The sequence below is a fragment of the Pseudorca crassidens genome, chromosome 15 (assembly GCF_039906515.1).
Source record: "Pseudorca crassidens isolate mPseCra1 chromosome 15, mPseCra1.hap1, whole genome shotgun sequence".
NCBI classification, from domain to species: Eukaryota; Metazoa; Chordata; class Mammalia; order Artiodactyla; family Delphinidae; genus Pseudorca; species Pseudorca crassidens.
The window spans coordinates 34,770,860-34,792,863 of NC_090310.1; the positions used below are offsets into that span (position 1 = coordinate 34,770,860).

Below are 22,004 nucleotides of genomic sequence, written 5' to 3' on the forward strand. Positions count from 1 at the left end.
CATTCCACTGACCACAAGCTCAGCCACAGGGACCCTCACTGTAGCAGGTCTCCACTACACATGGAAATCCCAAAAAGCCTCCTGTTAATCTTAACTGCCTCTAAAATCAAGCTGCCCTCACTTTCTCACCTCTAAACACAAATGCTAGCTCCTCCCCATCACTCCAAACTTTGGTGGCAACTCAGCTAAATCTTCCTCAAGGGCCCTTGGACACCAAATCTCCTCACCTTCCCTCTTTAGGGAGAAGATGCAAGGTGATCTGAGATCTTCAGAAGCCCAATGGTGGCCTCTCTGTTTGGTGGGGGGCAGGGGGTTGACAGTGGGAACCACAGTCTCCTGTTCAAGTGCTGTGTTTACCTTGCTTGCCACTATATCCCCAGGGCCTAGCACATAGTAGGTGCTATAAGGACAGCACATAGTAGGTGCAGTTAGTGTCTGTTGAACTGAACCTTGAGACTGAAGCTATTAGCGGAAAACAGCCAAACAACAGGATGGAAAACCAACCAAAAAAAAAAAATTTCAAGTAATCATGGCTTTGAGCTCTGAACACACAGGGCACCAGCCCAAGTTTGGGCAATTTTAATACAACAACCATTTTGCCTCCAAACAAACTGGCAGCAGCTCTGGAAGCCTCCCTCCGCCTCTCAAAAAGAGCCAGTTTCTCCTTCTTTAAGTGGCAGCATTCCTCCTCAGGTTGCAAAGAAGCAGTATTCACCCCACTTGCCTCCAGCTGAGGACTGCAGCCAGGCGCCAAAGGTTTGATAGCTAAGCAGTATATTTTAGAGAGAAAAACAAAATAACATCTCATCAATCTATAAGTATAACCACTGTCCAGAGGGCAGATCCTGTCTGTGGAATTTTCTGCAGGTCGAACGCTGACATGGCTCAACTACATATTTTGGGGATTTTTGCAGGGAATAGTGAAGGTGCTCTGTAAAGTAAAGAGACAAGAACTCAGAGTTCTCAGAGCAATCCAGGATGGAGGAGGTATGTGGAAAAATACAGGAGTGAAGCAAAGTGAGAGAAGTCAGTGAGTCGGCCAAGACCAAGCAGGGAGCAATGTGACCCTGTCCTTGGCCCCAAATCTCAACAAGTCAACAAAATCCATTCATGTTTGGTGCAAATGGTTTATGCTTTGGAAATCAAAGCAGACTGGGAGATAAAGATAGCAGACTTGGACTCAGATGCCCAGGACCTTGGGAAGGTTGTAAGATATTGAGCCCCACCCCAGCCTCAGCAGAAATCTCAGGTAGGGCTTCAGGCGTCCATGGATCACAGAATTTGTGGCCTTGAAAGCACTGGTTCCTGAGTAGATGCTCCCAGTACATCTTCCAGCTCCACCACTTCCTACTGAGGCTATGAACAAGTTACTCAAGTGTTTCTAAAACCTCAATTTCTTATCTCTAAAGCAAAGGACATATTATCTACCTTATAAGGAAGTTATTGTGTGATTAAGAGGAGATGAAGGTGATCAGCACAGTACCTAGAACATGGCAAGCTCTCCATAAATATGAGCCACCATCACCGTGACCTCTAGATCTCAGAGGACAGAGGGTTCCCCATGGACACAGTAGGCCCCAAATCAGGCTGAATGGCAGAATCCCTCAGGAATACCCAAGCCCTACCCAAGATCGACTGAGTCAGAATCACTGGAGGTAGAGCCCAGGAATCTGTATTTTTAAGTCCATCAAGTGATCAATAGAATTGCAACTTGCCTTCTTTTGGTTTTTTACATTTCTTTTACACTTTTTTCATTTCAATCATTTTACATATATTCACAGATACATACAACAGTCACCACAGTCAATTTGAGAACATCTCACCACCTCAAAAAGCAGTCCCATATCCTTTAGCTCTCACCCACCACCCCCAGCCCCACACCCCAGGCCTAGACAACCACTAATCTACTTTCTGTCTCTGTAGATTTCCCTATTTTGCCCTTTCATATTAATGGAATCATATAATCATATAATATGTGACCTTTTGTGTCTAGCTTCTTTCACTTTCACAGCATAATGTTTTCATGATTCATCAATATTATAGCAAGTATCAGAAGTTCACTCCTTTTATGGACAAATAATATTCCATTGTGTGGCTATGCCACATTCTGTTTATCTATTCATCTGTTAAAGGGCATTTGGGCTATTTCCACCTTTCGGCTATTATGAATGATGCTACTGTAAATATTCATGTATAAGTTTTTGTGTGAACCTATGATTTCATTTCTGAATAGACCTATCTCCAAGTAAGATATACAAATGGCCAATAGGTACATGAAAAGACACTCAGCATCCTTAGCCTTTGGAGAAATACAAATGAAAACCACAATGAGATCCCACTTCACACCCATAGGATGGCTAGAATCAAAAAGACTGCCAGTAACAAGGGTTGGTGAGGATGTGGAGAAATTGGAACACTCACACACTGCTGGTGGGAATGTCAAATGGTGCAGCCACTTTGGAAAACAGTCTGGCAGCCCTTCAAACAATTAAATATAGAGTTACCACATGACCCAGCAATTCCACTCATAGGTATAGATCCACTTGGGCTCTTTTAATCTGTGGGAAATGAACCATCAGTACTTGGCAAGAACAAAGAGGGGTAAAAGAGAGAGAAGTAAGAGTTGTGAGCAAAGCCTTCATGCAGGAGCTTGTGCTTGCTTTCCTTAGTGAGAACATCTCACTTTGATGAATGATTTTGGGGTTGAAAACACAAATATTCATAAAAGGTGACCCCTCAATGACTTCATCAGCTGCCCACCAAAGAAACCACTGTCTGTTCCAACCTGGAGGAAGACGTGCTGGGTGGAAGCTGGTGAGCCGTGGTCAGTCTGACCTCTGTACTTTATGAAAGATGGAGGGGATTTTCAAGAGTAACGTGAACTGTATTGAATTTTTTGCTTTGCCCACTGACTTTAGAATCTCCTGCATAAGTCCTGGCATTCCTGTGTTTTTTATTGCTTCTAAGTAAATTTCCAGTTCAGCATAGTCTAGAGATGATTTGCTAAGAAACAAATCTCTTTCAAAAAATGCTAGGGCTTCCCTGGTGGCGCAGTCATTGAGAGTCCGCCTGCCGATGCAGGGGACACGGGTTCATGCCTCAGTCTGGGAAGATCCCACATTATGCGGAGCGGCTGGGCCCGTGAGCCGTGGCCGCTGAGCCTGCGCGTCCAGAGCCTGTGCTCCGCAACGGGAGAGGCCACAACAGTGAGAGGCCCGCGTACCGCAAAAAAAATAAAATAAAAATAATTTTAAAAATGATGCTAAGAATATGGGCATAATTATACTACAGAGTTAACACAAATCACATTTGTATATATGAAGTGCAATACATTTTCATGTGTAATTTTTTTTAAAGTCCTTCATTCTCACATAGCCTGCAGGATGAGGTCTATCAAGGCACTTACCCCACAAGACCCTGTGTTCTTATCTGATTTGTGTTAGGGTAGAGTGACCTCTGATGGATCCATGTCTCAATCATCTTTTTCTTCTCCTCTCCTGGCAAGTTCTAGGCACATAGTGGTTCCCTGCATGTTCGTTGAATGAATAGGAGACAGGTGGCAACTGGGAATTCCACCCAGTCCTGATTCCACAGAAGTGCAGTCAGGACTCCAGAAACTGTGGGTATCTTCAAGACACTATGGCCAAATTCCTCAGTCTCACCGTGATTCTCCATCTCAACTCGAACCTCATGCGTGCCCCTTGTTACAGAATTCCTGCACAGGGCAGCCCCCAACAGGGAAATATCCAACCTGAAATGTCAATAGTCTCTCAGTTGAGAAACCTTCATGTAAAGAGAATCATACACTATCTACTCTTTTGTGCTCATGATCAGTTTTAACCCTTTGATTCTGATCATTTAAAAAAGAAGCAAAAATGTCATGTGGAGGCAGGTAGAATCCCAAACAAAGAAAATCCAGAGCTGCCTACAAACCTGGGCTTTTAAAACTGGGATTTGATTTCAATTCTTTCTGACTAGTTTTTGAGTGATTTTTCTTAAAATGGCATCCACTGGACTCAAGGCCCTAAGATTCACACAAAGCTGAGGTTCACATGGGAATTTTGCACACACCCACACAGGTACACACTGTCATTTGCATGCAGACGTCCACCCACAGACACACACACCCGGAGACACACACACCACCAAAGACAGAGAGCAAACTTCACCATAAAAGCATGGTCCCCAGAAAAGCAGAAATGCACCCTTCTATCCAGGGGAACATCTATTTTATTGACTTAATTCAGACTCCAAGAGTCAAGCTGTTGCTAAGCCCAGCTCTCAGTCTTCCCCCTCTAGAAAAGAGGAATGGATTTTTTTTTCTTTACTCAAGAGTATAGATGTTTAAAACAAACACTTCTTCTGCATCTCAAAGCAGGCTGTACTTCCTGAGCTGCACATATTGATCAGCATTTTATTGTCAATTTTCTTTCAGTTGAACTGGAAAAAATATAATCTAATTTTGTCCTTAGTGACAGTTGAGAATCAGTTGCACTAAATCTGACAGGGTGTGTTTGTCTGACTGAGGTGTTTAATTTGGGGGACAACGAAGCAGAAGCCATGGCCATGTTTTAATGTAATTAGTACAGAATCCCTCTAAAGGGTTGAACTATCACAAGGGCACGAAGCTCCTTCCGAAGCAGGAAGGGATTCTACCCCTAGAACTGAGTCAGGGTGGTCCGCAGCTCCCAGCACCATTTAAGCTGTAACATTTTACCAAAGTCTCTTCAAGAGTCCCTGGAGGGACTTCCCTGGTAGCGCAGTGGTTAAGAATCCTCCTGCCAATGCAGAGGCACACAGGTTCAAGCGCTGGTCCAGGAGGATCCCACATGCGGCAGAGCAACTAAACCCGTGTGCCACAATTACTGAGCCTGCGCTCTAGAGCCTGCGAGCCACAACTACTGAGCTCGCGTGCCACAACTACTGAAGCCCGCGCACCCAGAGCCCGTGTTCTGCAACAAGAGAAGCCACCACAATGAGAAGCCCACGCACCACAACAAAGAGTAGCCCCCGCTCACCACAACTAGAGAAAGCCCACGCACAGCAACGAAGACCCAATGCAGCCAAAAATATAATAACACAAATATGTTAATATTAAAAGAAAGAGAGTCCCTGGAATGTGGAATAGGAAAGACAGAAATTCTCCACAACTTGGCTAAGGGAAATAACCTGGGCTTGTAGATACTCCACACTGTGCTTCTCTACGCTTGACTCCCAGATTGTTCTACTTCATAAGCCAAAAAATATTTTTTTAATTTTGGGAACCCACATAATGTTCCCCTTTTTTTGGAGGGTTGGTGAGGTTAAGAAAGGACATTTTTAAGCTACCAATTTCACCCCCTCCCAAGAAAAAATACTACCATAATCAATCAACCTGGATTAGGTTTTGGTGCAATAACAAACCACCCCCAAGTGTCAGTGCCTTAGGACATTTAGGAGTTCCTTTTCTCACTCACGCTTCATGTGCATTCCATGTCAAGGAGCAGGGTGGAAGGGATTCTGTTTCCACGTTGAACTTAACAGAGGTTCCATCACCCATCAGGGCAGCAGAATGAAGACAGAGCCAGAAGACCATGCACTAGGTGTTAAATGCTCCAGCCTAGAACCGACACATCGCACTTCTGCCCCAGCCCATTGGCCAATACTAGTCACATCCCTCCCCCCGCCCCATCAAGAGAAATGGAGGAAGGGGGTGTCATCCTCCCACTACTGAGAAGGAGACAAGAACTGGATATGAGTAAGTATTAGACATTTCTACCCCATAGCATTTCAGAAAAGAAAAAAAATCCAAAAGTGCCAAATAAAATTGAACAGAACAGACATCACTTCAAAATAAAGAACAATCCCCCAGAAAGGATAAAGAACAATTTTTCACCAATGTGCACATTCCCACAACATTTTCCCAGTTGTTTTTCATTTCATCCTTGACCCATGAACATTTTACATAGAATGGTCATGGTACAAGGAACACCATTTTGGGGACCACTGCTCTGAGCCAGGTGATAAAAACACCCCAAGAATAGAGCACAGAGTCCCTAGGAAAGATCTGGTAGGGCCAGGATGCTCACATTTCTCACCATCAATGAGCAGACATTCACAGGGAGCATCTATGCATCCCAGCCTCAAACAGGGGCTTTATAGCTTCATTCTAATGCCCCCGCTTTGATCTTCATCATCACTGTAAAGCCATCTGGTCTCAAGATCTAAAATTCCCACTCTAGCTATGTTTGCTTGTCTCCCACCTCCCTCACCCCCTCCTCCCTTCTAAATCTGCTCTTCACAACCTCACCACCCTTCTTGCTTTGCCTTCCTCATCAGCCTGGACCCTACACTCATCTCCAGGTACCTCAGTTTCACTTCAGTTTCTTTTTCTTCAATTACATTTATGCAACAGTAAATGTAGTACTTTTTCTTTTTAAAAATTCCATTTTGTCTGATCAGAAGTGTCTGTCCATCTCTCTAGCCACCCTTCCATCTGTATACAGACTGAGTCTGGGATGGTTTTCACTTTATAGTAAGGAGGTTTATTTCTTGGGGTGGTAAGATTTGAGGTGATTTTTCTTTCTCTCTTATACTATTCTGTATTCCTTGAATTTTTTAAACACCTATTTCGTTAAAAATAACGAAGGTACGGAATTCCCTGGTGGCCCAGTGGTTAAGACTCCGTACTTCCACTGCAGTGGGCATGGGTTCGATCCCTGGTCAGGGAACTAAGATCCTGCACGCCACGTAGCATGTCCAAAAAATTTTTTTAATAATAAAAAATTTAAAAATCAAGGTATTGTTTTTTTAATCTACTCTGTATTACACTTATTCATATACACTTCTGATCTCCCTACTTGATTACAAACTTCCTGAGTTATCAGTTCATTTTGTGGTCCCAGCATCAGAGATTCTGATTCAAAAAGGTGGGACCTTGGAAACTGTAGGTCTAGAAACCACCTCAGATATTCCCTCACAGGTGTTCTAAGGCCAGCATTCTGAGAAGCCCTGATACAAAAGAAAGGACGCTCGAGAAGTTGTTTCTACAGTTTATTTTCCTACCCAGCATAGGAAGAAACTGAAGTATTATCCAATCAGTACCAATCATGGTATTGACTGTGTGTGTGAGGAATTCAGAAACAGTTTGATCAAGGTTGACGATGTAAAGGAGGCTCCTCCTTTGGATGCCAAGTCCCATCTCACACATGCTGGTAACCAATGATGACACCTATCCCATTGTTTTTGTTCACAGATGAAGTGCATCCATCCCCAAACCCAATCCCAGTTACTCACATACACCTGCACAGGCAATTTGATAGTACCCACTCCACAGGAGAATCAACATGGCCCTCATGATGGTATTAAATGGAAGTGAAAATTTGAGTTCAATTAGTGAGGACGACACTGAAGCTTTTCCAAGGAATTGCTTTTGGCTGCTCTGCCCACCTATAACCTTGCTCCATTTCAGGGCAAAGCCTTGCTTAAGCTGCACTGGCTGCCATTAGAGTAAATCACACTGACTCACAGCAAATGCAGATGAAAAACAAAAAGGTTCTTTTAACAAAGATTCACATCACACACACACACTCAGACACACATACACATACACACACGCCTCCCTAGAGCCTGACCCCATTCAGCAAGCAATGCTGTTCCACGGAGCACCTGTGGAAACCTTGGTTCACTGATGCAAATATGACAGATAATTCTGACATCAAGGAGCTTACAGTCCAGGAGGAAGATACAGGCTTGAATACAAATGAGGATAATACAAGATGGAGTAGAAAAGCCCACCCTGACATTTAAACAAAGTAGCACCAAGGACTGGTTCCCAAACTGGGTCCCTGAGGCAGAGCCAACCCTGCTACAGGAGACTCACCTGGGAGCTTTTGTAACCATACACCCAGGGTGAGCCCCTAAGCATCAGAATCTCTGGGCATGAGCCCCAGGAATTTGTATATTTAATAAACACGCTCTCCCATGTGATTCTGATGCTCCTAAGGGTTGGGGAAATACGGAAATATGGAGAACAACAAAAAAGGCGCTAAAATAAACCCACAAGTGTTGATTTCTGTGCTGACTACTGTGTTAACATCCCGTCTGCATGATCCCTGATACATAGAAAACTCTGCCAGGGAAGCATTTGTAGGAATGACTGGGTGTTGTCGGTCAGAGCACCTGTGAGACTCAAACCCTGCCCTGCTGGTCACCCCTCCGCCTACAGGGGCCAGGTGGGAGTCTTCCTACAAGTTTTAATACAATGCATACTATTTTCCAAGGTCACTGGGGCTCCGAGATGTTGAATAACCTGCCCAAGTTCTCCCAGCTTGTAACTGTCAAAATCTGGGGTTCAAACCCAAATCCCTCTGACTCCAAAGATGTTTCCTCTTGCTTCATCCCCAGAGCCGTCCCAGTTGTAGAGATAATTGAACCCACCCAACAGCCAGTTTTTAGAAACTGTCTCATGTCCCCCTTTGAATATTAGATGTCCCCCTTTGAATATTAGACAGTTTTTAGAAACTGTCTCATGTCCCCCTTTGAATATTAGACAGTTTTTAGAAACTGTCTCATGTCCCCCTTTGAATATTAGATGAGGGATATTTCTTACAGAGCAACCCTGTAGAAAGAATACGAAGCAGTTCACCCATTTAAGACCCTACACAGACAGAGTCAGGAGTCCGGGGTCTTGGTCCCATTTCTGTACCTTCCTTAGTTTTCCCCGTGTGTAAAATAGCAACAACAATCTTTGACAGATTCCCTCCCCCAGTGTAGATAGGGAGGAAGGGTTAACTCCATTCAGGTTTTTTAATTTGTTTATTTATTTATTTATCTTTGGCTGTGTTGGGTCTTCGTTGCTGCGCACGGGCTTTCTCTAGTTGTGGCGAGCGGGGGCTACTCTTTGTTGCGGTGCGCTGGCTTCTCATTGCAGTGGCTTCTCTTGTTGCGGAGCACAGGCTCTAGGCGCATGGACTTCAGTAGTTGTGGCACACGGGCTCAGTAGTTGTGGCACATGGGCTTAGTTGCTCTGTGACATGTGGGATCTTCCCAGACCAGGGCCCAAACCCGTGTCCCCTGCATTGGACCACTGTGACACCAGGGAAGTCCCTACTCCGTTCAGTTTTTGAATAGATATTTTCAGGGTCAACAATGATTTCACAGGATAGAAAATATCAGTCACAGAACACTTTACATTCAAATAGAATGTTTTCATTTTCAAAGGGCCCTCACTTATCATCTCATTTATCCTCCTAACAGTCCTGGGAGGGAAGCAGGCTTGGTACTCCTAACCCCACTCCCCAGACAGGAGACTGAGGCACAGGCTTTCCAGATGCCACACAGGGAGTGTGATGAAGGGTAAAGGCCAACCGTCATTACCAGCCCCCTCCCAAAAGAGCCACTCCCAGATCTTGTGGACTTTTGGCAGAAGGGACAAAAAGGCTGGATCACTCAACTCTGCCAGTGGGCACCCAACTCCACCAGGCCCTGGTTACTAGCCTGTGTTCTCAACCACTAGAGTAGGTGCCTTCCCAGAATCTACTAGGTGGTTAATGAGTCTTTACTGAATAAATGAACACAGGTACAAGCAAATGGAAGGATGGAGGAATGGAGGGAGGGAGGGAGGGAGGGAGGGTTGGGTGGATGATGGACGGATAGATGGATGGAGGAAGAGTTGGGAGCGTTGGGTGGATGAATGGATGGAGGGAGGGTGGGGAGTGTTGGGTGGATGGGTGGATGGATGGATGGGTGAGTGGGTAGATGGATGGGTAGAGGAGTGGACTTGAGCTGTTTGCCATTTATTCAGAGCCCTCTAAAGAAGCAAATGCGTTATTTAGGATGTATTTCCACCTGTGGCTGAGCAGGCAAGAAGCTTGCCCAGGAAATACACATCATTTTGGGTAGTGCCCAGCCTCGGTCACTGCTCTCTGAACACCGCCTTTATTGACTAGGAAAGTAAAAACTTGCCTTGATAATTAATGCAAATTACGGCTAGAACTGAAGGCTGATGAACTGATGACAGCTGGGCAATCAATAATCAATGCCTTGGTGGTGTCACACTGCTGGCATTCTAGGTAAATTCCACCAAAGGATCTTTAATCCCCATCAAATTTAGCAGTCTCATCAATTATTCCCCACCCATGAGAAGGAGGGGTTTATTAAATACTCGAAGTTCACCCCGGCAGACTCAGCCCCTTTAGTCAACCTGGACCTGACCCTCAGCCCTGAGACTCCTCCAGTCCTCCAAGTCAGCCCTTCTTCCAGCCTTTGGATTGACCCTAGTGACTGCCCACCCATCAGGTAGCTTCACTTTCTTCACACATCCTCTTTTTTAAAGCTTTCCTTCAATCTGGCCTTCACCAAAGGCTGGAGTAGTTGTTGACAAAATCCAAGTCAACCTGGGTAAGGGATGGGGATAGGGAGCAGGCCTCAGTTGTGGAATCAAGTTTTAAGCAAACTTGAAGAGGGAAAAGAAACTGAACATCTACCAAAAGAGACAGTGTGGATTTTGCATAACTAAAGCTAAAGAAGATCAGGGAGCCAGGCAGACCACGAGATCTAAATATGATATAGGGTCCATCCTCCCACACCGACAACTGCTCTTCAAATATTACAAAGGCCTTTGCTAAGGGTAAGACAGAAAGATGGGGCATTCTGTGCAATGCCTAATGGGGCATTCTATGCAACAGTAAAAAGGTCCATAGGCAGATATGTTCCTACTTCACCTTCTAGAGGACCCTTAGGATTCTGGCAACACATGTCCTGCATAATCTCTCTCACTTCTGCAGTTGGAGAGCTACCACAGTTAAGTGGTTAATAGCATGCATCCAGAGACCAACCAGGTGGGTTCAAATCCAGCCCCACCTCTGAGTGACTGCATAACACCAGGCAAATTGTGTAACTTTCCTGAGCCTCAGTTTCCTCATCTGTAAAATGGGTATGTCTCATTCATTAATCAAATTCTACCTGAACGTATGCTAAACACCAGAAACACAGTGGGAATCAAGAACAAGCATGGCCCCTACCCTCATGGTGATCATAGTGTAGAAGGAGGCAGATATTCATCACAGAGTCATGCCCAAAGAAACAGTTATCTCTAGTTGGGCCAAATCTAAACAGAGAGACAGCTGGTGCTATAAGAACAGGTAACAGGAGTTGCTATGACAGTGTGGCCAGGCTGCCCTGAGGCAGTGGTGACTCAGCTGGCAGATGAGATGTTTACCAGGTGAAGGGGGGGAGGGAAAGTGCTCTCCAGGCAGAAACAGCAGGATGTGCAAAGTCCCTGTGGCAGAAAAGAGCATAGCATGTGTACAGGAGTTTGAAAGACACTAGAGAAAGCAAGTGAGCATGCAGATGATCATAGCACCTGCCTCACAGAGGAGCTGCAAGGAAAGAGACCTTGTCTATAACGAGTTCAGTAAAAGACTTAACAGTAACACAGGACAAGGTTCCTTCCTGGCTTTTCCCATGAAGGGCTGCAGTGGACTCAGAGGCCAAGTCCAATGTCCTCCTTGACAGCCCCCAGCCAGCCGGATGGAAATGCCCCCTCAATCACAGTCAAATATCAAGAAAAACGAGGAACCTGCCAAGGGGGAAGAGGCAGCTTTCTTCCAATGCTGTGGTTGGTTTCTACGGAGTCTTTCAGATGGAAATTAGGCAGCTCTTCACTGGGGCCTGAGAGAAGAGCCTCTCGACCCAACCAGCGAGAGACCTGATGAATCAGGCACACTGGTGGATCAATCAGCCCACGCGTGTGAACAAGTTTATGGTAGAAATGAAGGGCTTTATTTGTTTGGCAAAACACGGGGCAGTTTAATCGCCAGGAAGGAGGAGTGTCTGTCGTCCCGGCTTTTCTGGAAGGGGGAGCCGTGCAGACGAGGGCTTCCATTTCATCTGCAGGCCCCTTGCAGAGGGAGCTGGGGAGAGCTTTGCAGCCATCTGGCACACTGCATCTCATCTGGATGGGCAGCTGTGTTCCAAACAAGGGTGGATGGGGCAGCTTTTGCCCTGTGTTTAGAGAGGGATGGGAGAGAAACCAATGGAGGTGGCAGGGGGAGGTGGGTGCTGGGGAGCACTGCCCAGGCCCAGGAACCAGAGCATCCAACCCCACAGACTTTGGGCCACTAAGCGGCCCTGGACGGTCTTCCCATTCCACCCCTATCCTGGTGCCTACAGACAGTCCCTCATGTGGAGATACACCAACACATACCCACAACCCCCCACAGGATTGCCAGACGTAGCAAGTAAAAAGACAGGATGCTGTTCGAACTTGAATTTCATATAAACAACGAATTATTTTTTAGTGTAAGTATGTCCCAAATATTGCTTTGGGATACACTTATTTTAAAAAAAATGTTAAATTGAAAGTCAAGTTTAACTAGACCTCCTGCATGTAATCTGGCAACCCTAGTCCTGCACAAACAACCCAAGACTTGGAAACTCACAGAGAAGGTCACACACGCACAAAAACACCAACATACAGGCACACACACGTACATGCACACATACAAGCCCACGTGCCTCGCAGGGTTCAAAGCAAAGGGGAAGAAAGGGCCAAATTGTGGGTGCTGCCTCCCCCCACTTCCCTGTCTTCTGTGTCTGGGCTCAGAAACAGCAGAGTCCCAGCCACTTTGGGGCCACTTGGCATCCAGGACCAAGCTGGGGCTGGAGGTGCCCTGATGCACCAGGACACTGACCAGCACCTGCCTGGGCTCTGGCCTGGAAGACACAGCAGAGCCCTGTGTGCTTGGCAAGTATAGCAAGGGGCAAGGCGCTCTGAGGACGGAGGTTCACCTTGGAGCCCACTAGCTGGCGGCTCACTGATGAGCCCGTTGCCTTTCGTCTGCTCTCGCTGCCTCCGCCCCAATCTCCGTCCCTGCCAATCACTCACTAAGCGTTTACTGAGCAGCTACTAAGGGCCTGGCATTGGGCTCGACACAAAAAACATACCCCTGATAAAGCCACAGACCAGCATGCCGAAAACTCAGCAATGACCTGCCCAGCACTGGCTGAACATGCACAACAAGCCAAACATCGCAGAATTGGTGGTCATTTCCTTGAATCCTCCCAACAGCCAAGGAGGCAGCCGTCATTGTTGTATTATCTCCATTTCACATTTGAGGAAACTGAGATCAGACAGTTGAAATGGCTTGCTCAAGGGCACACAGGTGGGAAGCAGCAAGGTCTGGAGGAGGCACATGCCAACCTTGGAACTTACAGTAACATAACCAAGAATGTTTGGGAAAGTGAACTTTCCCTCGGGTAAGGTCACCTGCCACAGTTAGAAGCCGGGTCCTGCCAGGAGGAGCTGGTAAGATAGCTGGGCCCCCAGGGGCAGCAGGGTGTAGACTGACCCCAGTGGAAGTGAGGAGGGCAATGCCATCTGACCAGTGCCCTTCAGGCTTCAGAGGATGACCCCTATAGAGGATGGTACATGTGAGTCTTGTGGGGCTGGAGAGGCAAGGAGATATTTAACCAGGATGCAAATTCAGCACAGATCCCCCTCTGCCCCTGGATATGCTGGCCCTAGAAACTTCCTAGAGAAGCACAGGCACAGAACCCCAAGCCATGTGTGCCAGGATATTCATCACAATGCCATCTGTAACAGGGAGGAAGCAGGAACCATTCAAAGACCCATCAATCTAGGGTTGGCCAAATAAATTACAGTGCATCCACACAGCAGAATACCTGCCTTAAGAGCAAGGTGGAGCCCAGGTTTCACCATGAGATGATGCCAAAGACACATCATTGAGTGAAGAGGAAGCTTTTCCAGACAGTAAATGGAGCATTATCCCATTTTTATTTTAAAAAGATTAAACTATTTATGTGCAACTATATATGCTTCACTACAAAGAGAAAGGTGTGGAAGGGTATATGTCAACCCCTCCCCTCCTGGTGTCACCTCTGAGAAGCAAGGTTGAAGAGTGGCAGATAAAAGAGTTGTTTGCTTTTTGTTTTATATATACTTGTACTGCTAAAATTCTTTACAATGAGCAAATAATAATGTGTATTGCTAATAAGCAGAACAAAAGCCAAGGAATTATACTCAGACCATGTAGATGCTTTCATCCAGCCTGATTCCTAGAGGCCAGGGCTTACCACTCCATCAGGACAACACAGAACACGGAATCAAAACGAAAAATGAAAAGGGCAGTAGATTTTCCCTCCCAGGCATCACACGCCTTCCAATTTAAGCCAACACGTTTCCAAGTCACAAAGACTTCCTTATACAGAGATGCAAGACAGAGCCCCACAGCAAAGACACAAGCCCTGCCCAGGTTTCTCCCAGAAGGAGGTCTGACAGGCAAGGCAAGGAAGGTCCGCACACAGTCAAGGGTGGAGGGACCAGGCAGGAGGGGCCACAGAGCCAAGGGAACCCACTGGGCAGCCCCTTCGTTCCCTAAAGACCCTCGGAACCGGGAGCTGCACAGAGCCCCTGAGAGCCTGTTTCTATGACACCCTGGAACACAGTGAGACGAGCCAGGGGGAAGGAAACAAGCAAAATTCACAAAACCCAGCCACACTTGGAGCACGCTAATAGTGTCTACTCTTCTCTCTGTTTTTGGAAATCCACCTTTCTCCTTTGTGCCTTCAAGGTCCTTGCTTCTGCATGCCAGCTCTTCTCTCTGCCTCTTTGCCTCTACCCACTCTTTGGAGTTCCTCCCCTGCAGCTTTTCCCAGGCCCCCTCCCACTTCAGACTGCACCCTGCCTGGGACATTGGCCCTCTGGCCAGTGAGGTCTAGGGTTCAGATGCAGCTGAGACTCTCTGGAGAAGCAAAGGCAGGAGCCCTGTGTGGACTTGTGAGCAACCTGACAACTTCTCGCTGGAGCTGATAAGGGAAAAGGCCAGCTCCTCCTCACAGCAGCCCCACAAATACAGGGCTCTCAGTGGCCTCTCGGGGGATCTGTGCTGATGGTCAGAAGTACTGTCACCTCCATGTGCAGTTTGCTTGCAAGGAACGCAGTGCAGGAAGCTGTGTATTGCTCAGAGAACAAAAAAAAGGGGGGAATTAAATGCACCATCTGCTTATTAGCGAGAAATTTTGAGGGAGATGCTTAAATATGCATGCCCAGACATTATAAAACTTTGGGGTAAATGTTAATTTCAATAATCCAAGTTCTTGTGCTTGCAAAAAAAACACCGTTCTTTTCTCTCTCTTCTTAGTGATTTGGAGGCTCTGTATCCCAGAGTCGCAGCGCCAAGAAGGTTGACCTCACCAGATTTTGGCAGCTGTGCAAAGTGGGACCCTGAACACTCACTGGGGACCAATCTTAGAGAGATGCTTAGGAGGGAGCCACCAAGTCACCATTCCCTCCCTCCTTTCTTGCCCCCATCCAAAAGTCAGACAGCACTAGCCTGGTGCTCAGCCACAGGGATAAGGAAAGCCCACTCAGAATCTCAGTTCTTCCCCTGACACCAAAGACCCAAAAAGTTGAGAGTAGGGGAGCTGACTCCATCTCCTCTGGGGTCCCACAAGGTGGGTAGTTGTAGCAAACCCAGCTCAGAACTGTGTGCATTTCAAGGGCTGCTGTACTCATGTCCCCATGGGACACCATGGGGGTGCAAAACCCTGCACCTTAGATTCTCAGTGTAAATGTTTTCAGCTTTGTGGGCAATACGGTCTCTGCTCCAACTATTCAACTCTCCCATTGTAGCAGGGAAGTGGCCACAGACAATATGCACGTAAATGGGTGTGGCTGTGTGTCAATAAAACTTTATTTACAAACACAGGTGAGGGGTGGCTTAGGCCCATGGACCAGAATCTGTCTCCTCCACTAGAGTAGGGTCTCCAGGAGAACAGGAACTGATCCATCCTGTAGAACAGCACCTAGCCTGGCACCTGGCACCACAGAAGCTGCTCAAATACTTGGAGAAGGAATGAAAAAGGCAAGTGGCCCCCAGTGTAGAGAGGTGAGGGTCTCCCCATGACACCGTCTTGTGCCAAGGAACACAGCCAGGCCAGGGCTCTCCACCAAGGCTGGGTCCTTTTCCAAGGTAGCATGGAAAAGTGACAGCTGAGTGTTTTAAGAGGACAGAGGCTTTGGAGTCACACACACAAACTATAGTTTCACAAGAGGGTCAAGACCATGGAGTGTCCTTTGTTTCATTGCACACACCATGGTTGGGTGCTAGAGTGTCCAGACTTAGGGTGAATCTTTGTACTCCACCCCCCAGTTGGCCTCTATTAAAATTCCAGCAAGAGCCAATGAACATATTAAATCCAATGGGCTCTCTTCAACACAAATGACTCCTGTCTTTCTCCCTCTCCTGTCTGTGGAGCCACACATTCTCTTCCTGCTGGTCCTCCGACCTTTCTCATGGATTCTTCTCCTCTCATCATTAAGACTTTCCAGGCTTATAGTAAAGCCCCTTCTCTTGCCACTCCTCTCTTCCCCAGTCAATCTCGGGTGTCCTCTTGGCCTCAACTACCATCAACACTGATGACCCTCAAGTCTGAATCTCCATCCCCGACCCATTTACCCATTAGATGTTGCCACCTGGATCTCAGAGCAAGGTCAGCCAGAGTTCATAATCAAATTTATGGTCTTCCCTGCCTTTCTGGAGGTCGACTTGACTCTGCATCTTGCTCATTCCCAATACCCAATAGATCCTAAATCCTTTGAAATGTATCTCATAAGGTTCACAACTCAAGGTCCTCAATTCAGGTACACCAACTCCACCACCACCACCACCATCATCCAGGCCACAAGCATCCTTGGCAAAGACTCCTGTCCCAGCCCCCAAAATGGTCTCCCTCATGTTCCCTGAGCTCCAAGTCATGTTCTAGAGGACCCAAAGGGACAATGACCATCATGCTGAAATGTTTTAAATTAGGAAGACACTGGCTTGCAGTCCAACTCTTTCCAGCTGAGAAGCCCAAATCAAGCTCCAGTTTGCCAGCGCTGGGGTTAAATATTTCTAAAATGATTAAAGCCAAGGTCAACACAGCTAAAACTACTCCAGACACAAAGGCATCCACCTCCCCAGGGGCTGAGGGGTCTGAACTGTCCAGCATGCAGCCTGTGCTTCTCTGTTCCCGCTGAAAGGAATACCCTCCATGCCTTCTTCCTCCTCCAAGGACCCTCCACCATCCTGCACCCCACTCTTGGCCCTTGGAGGACGAGGAAACCTCCTGCCATTTCCCTCTCCAGCACAGCATTCCACAGATGCTTGCCTCATAAATTACAGAAGAGCTGTGGCAGACACACTGCACTCTGGTGGGTGGCCATGTCTTCATGTCAGCTTGAGAGATCGTTACCAGGGAAATATCTATATCTCAGCAGAGAGAGCTTCCACCCTGTGGAGTCCAGCTGTGCTCAAACAGGAATCCTGAAACCCAGATGTTGGTCCAAACGCCCTGTCTCGGCAGCCAGCTTTGGACCTCTCCACTGTGGGAGTGAACCCCTCCTGCCATCTGGCCTGCCTACCCACACCCATGCTCCCTGGAATCTTGCACCCCCAGAACCAAGGAGGAAATTGGGGGATGCCAATGAGTTCCATGCGGAAAGCTGAGGTGCTACCCGAATCCAATCTGAGGTTTAGGTGGACGGTACCCCCCGTCACATGTCACCAATGGATAAGGGGATGGAGGACGGAGTCTGAGTCACCCAAATAATTAAAAACAGAGATGACCATTTGTTTTGTGCTTTTTCTGGGTCTAAATGCTATTCCAAGCATTTTCTATTTATTATCTTGTTGTTTTGTCGAATGCATACATAACCTGTCACTGAGATTATCTCCATTTTATAGATGAGGAAATTGAGGCCCCTGGAGGTTGTATAAACTTCCCAAGGCCACATAGCTCATAAGTGGTACAGCAGGGAACCAAACTCAACACCCACACTCCGAATATTTTTTGCAAGTGTAGACTCGTGGCTCTAAGCCAAGGTGATTTTGATTGCCTTCTCCTGCTACCACAGGCAACGTCTGAGGACCCTTTGGGTTGTCACAAGTGGGAGTAGGGTATCTAGTGGGTAGGGGCCAGAGATGGTGCTAAGCATCCGTACGATACACAGGACAGCTGCCCATAACAGAGAATGATCTGGTCCCAGATATCAACAGTGCCAAAGTTGAGATACCCAGGTGCAGACCATCACCAGAAAGAAGGAGAAAGACCTACAGTCTGGATTCACCCCTACAGGGAGCCCCATGCTGACAACAAACTTCTGCTCTAGTCTCAACCCCAGGGACTCTTGAGTGGACAGTCTATCAGGGGATTTCGGGGATTCCGATGAGTTATTACCCTTGGAAGCTCAACTCTGCTCAGCAACAACTCAGAAATCTATGCCAAGCTGCCTGATCTTGGGAAAAGCTGAACAAACACCTGAGGTTGATAACCAATTACCTACAGGAAAGACTTTTCTCTCCTTCCAGGAAGAGCTGTGGGTCAGATTCACCCTGGGGTCTCTCTAAAGGAATCAATAAAGGCTCTGGGAGGACCAGTTCTTCAATACCCTCTCAGCATCACTGGTCCTGGAGCGGGCAAAAAGACTCTGTAAAACTTCTGATCCCTGGTGGAGGGTCAGCCCTCAGTAGTCACACACCCTCCTTCCACCGCACATCCAGCAGGACTTAGGTGCTGAGAGGTATCATGGGGCTCCAGTTTAGCTCCTAAAAGCATCCCCTAGCAGCCAGAAGAGGAAGCAACACCCTTCTTAAAGACAAGAGCCGAGCCCAGGAGCCACTCTGAGGGACAACCAGTCACATGTAAACCTCAACCATCCAGAGCACTGGATACAGTAATGGGAAAGGGTATTTTATCCTCAAAAACATCTAGATACAACATGGACAGGGAGGTGTTGCCCATGCAGCTTCTGCACAGAAAAGCCCAAAATGATCTACATCCAAAAATAATCTGCTATTAAAGAACAAAGATGATTTTGACATTTCGGCCAAGCTAATGGTCTATACAGACAAAATCCCATGAAAAAGCATTCTGTTTTTCTTGATGCATCTGAACGTGGTCTGTGAATGAAGAAATGGCTCTCCTCCTTAAAGAAATAGCTGCTGCTCCTGGCACCAGCCTGAAACTGCTTCTAGGTTCTTTAAAGAGAATATTCCTATAGAAACTAAAAAAAAAGGAATCTGTCTGGTGGGCATTCTGGGCAGCCTGTGCTTTGGCCAGCCTTTAAACTTGAAAACCAAGACACCAGCTCCATGAGGAGCCACTGTTCCCAGAAGATCCAGGTGTCCCAAAAGGAGAGAATCGTATTCAGTTTCAGAAAACAAGGACGATTTCTGTCCAGTTATGACATAACCCTTCAAACCATGGTATCCACATTTCCCTTCATGAACCAAAAAGTTCAGTGGGGTTTCTGCCTTTTAAAAATGTCATCCTCTGCACATAAATCCTTTAACCTCCAAAAGGCATTTACCATGCAGAGTCTTGCCTAAGGTCCTTATCTCTTGTAATGAACCCCCAGAACCAAACATGGCTGCAAGCAAGGTGCACAGAGAGAATTTCAGCACTAAATCACATTCATTGAGCACATACTACACACCAGGTGCAATGCTAAGTGCTTTCTATGGATAACCTTCACTTAACCTCAGGAAAAATAACCCCACGAAACAGGGCCTATTGACATGTCCTTTGCACCACTGAGAACACTAAGGCTCAGAGAGGTTAAGTCACTTGCCCCCAGTCACCAGTTAAGGAAGGCCACAACCAGGATTCACACCCGAGTAGACCAGCTCCAAACCCACATTCCTAAGCATCCCACTGCACTTAGTCACTTCATTCCATTCTGGTGTCCTGGTCTTTGGCAAAGTTCCACGTAAAAGAGGGAGGTGACAGGAGGAGGGGAGGGCTTCTGACAGTGGAAGTTTCACAGCATTGCATGGCCCGCATAATTGTGTCTCAGACCTGGGATCTCTCCTCTCACCACACTGCGACACATCCCATCCCACTCTCTCCACGATGTGTCCCAATAAACCTTCCATAAATATTATCCTTCTCCTGGCATCTCAGAAATTCTCCTAGTTCTGGTGTCCAGGTGGCCCATGATCTGAACAATCACAGCCACGGGTAGGTGAGGGCTGTGAAGCAGCACCTGGGAGTCAGCCGGGCTTTGATGCAGCCTATTGAACGGGAGACAGGCTGCTGCCGCCTGTGTGGATTCACGAGAAACAAGGAGACCTCTCCCTTGTGGGGCTCACTAGTCACAAATCAAATTTTTAAGACGAGCTCAGCCAAGCAAATGGTCAAGAATAAAAACGTTTGGAAGAAACAAAAAGGTCAAACCCATTGTCAATTTAAAACTCTCAAGGTGGCAGCCCTCACCATGGGGACAGCCGTCCAGACAGTCCTCATCTGTTCTCCAGAAACTTGTGACCCCCAAATGTAAGGTCAGCCAGGTCACAACTGGAAGATTCGGAAGAGGAAGCAGAAAGCAGTGGCCGGGGAGGTCAAGCTGCCCATGGAGCTCCATCCCACACACACCTGGTGACTCACATATCCACGCACATATGCTACAAATCACCCGCACACGTACCCTCGGCTAGCGGGGACCAGAGCTAGGAGGCACCCAAGGGGATGCACAGAACTTTGCTTCACTGTCCTTCTCTGGAGGGTTGAGGAGAGAAGAGTGACTTCAGGGTTGGAAGCCACCTGCCTTCTCTCTCAACTCTCCCTGCCCAGCCAGCCTGGGAGCAGTGACAGGAAGACGAGGGGCAGGTGAGGGGCTTGGTGAGCTGCCGCTGGCACACACGCTGACAGGGGAGGGTTTGCAGAGCCTGTGCCCGGTACTTCCCACCCAAGCCCCTTACCAGATGGAAGGCAACCAGCAAAGTCCCAGAGAGACGCCTAAAACAGCTCTGCCCAGGATGGGGTGTGCTGCTCAGAGTAAACCCCCGCCTCCTTTCCCTTCTGGACGCCCCCAGGACACAGCGCTCCCCCTCCCTTTTTGGACAACCACAGAGCCCACGGGTCTCCCAGCCAGCAACGACGTCGTTGGAGAATCAGCAAGTCGATCCTACATAAACAAGAAGGGAGTTGCCACGAACGACGGAGCATCTAGTTTCTCAGGAGGTCCCCACAAGCTGTCATACCGCGCCCGCCCACCCACAGGAGTTGCTGCCCAATTATCAACTTAGACCTGACCGCCGACGGGGAGCATCCCTGCCCACCCCCCAGCCCCGTCCCTCCTGCGCCCCCCCGCTCACTTACACCTCTGTCTTCAACACCTGTCTGGATGCCGGTCTCTTCCCTGCCCAGTCGTGGCGCGTCTTCTCCTTCCTCCTTCGCTACGCTTCCTCCTTCCAGCCCCAGCCTCAACCTCTTCTCCTCCGGAGGGGCATCCTCCTCCTCCCGCCTCTGCCGGCCATCCCTGCCTCTGAGCTTGCCCGTGTCCTCGCGGCTGCCGGAAGGGCTGGCCATAGCTCCAGGGGGGCTCTGCCTGCACTTGGGAGAGAGGAAGGACCCAGCAGCCTTCCGAAGCCAGCGGCCTGTCGGTGGGAGATCTGGCTTCTGAGCGCGGGCTCGGTAGGTTCCCGCGGCTCGGCTCTGAGCTGGGCTCTTCTGTTGACCACTCCTGTCTCTCTGCCGCCACCTGCTGGCTGCTCGCGTGCACCGCGGGCACGCGTGGAAGAGGCTCGCTCAGGCAAATCCTGGCCCGCAGCTCGCACACAGACGGTCTCCCTGACCAACGAAGGGAGGGGAGTAGGGACAAGCAGACGTCCACTTCTCCAACGTCCTGCGAGGATGGACACCCTGGTCCCTCAGTACTGTTCTGCATCTTGAATGGTTTGAATGTGGCTGGAAAACAGAAGCTGCTCAAAACACAAGGAGAATTCGGCCTGGAGAATGATGTGCTTAATACAAAGGCACCATCTTTCGAAGCTGTGCTTAGCTATCAAGGATGTTTATTGAGCATTGCTATGAACCAGGCATGGCAATGCGGGAGGGGGTTACAATGGTGACCATGGCAGGCATTGTCTCTGCCCGGTAGAGCCCAGTGCCTAGGGGATTGACATTGCCAACGGGGCAAAGGGCTGCAGAGGAATGTGCTGGGGATGCAGGAACCTAAA

At 47.9% G+C, this 22,004-nt stretch overlaps 1 protein-coding gene across 25 annotated transcripts in view; it reads right to left on the bottom strand.

Annotated features, from left to right (window-relative positions):
• The window catches only part of RBFOX1 (RNA binding fox-1 homolog 1), a 2,180,200-nt gene extending 2,158,703 nt beyond the window's left edge, over nt 1–21,497 (bottom strand). For 9 of the 25 annotated variants that reach the window (XM_067706693.1, XM_067706688.1, XM_067706680.1 and 6 more), the window contains exon 1: nt 21,145–21,494. In XM_067706693.1, the coding sequence (XP_067562794.1) occupies nt 21,145–21,354 (210 nt within the window). In that variant the 5' untranslated portion in view covers nt 21,355–21,494. Of the gene's footprint in view, nt 1–21,144 lie in introns of all 25 variants that reach the window. The other 16 variants (XM_067706686.1, XM_067706689.1, XM_067706685.1 and 13 more) reach the window with 5 other exon arrangements.
• Between the last annotated feature and the right edge of the window lie 507 nt (nt 21,498–22,004).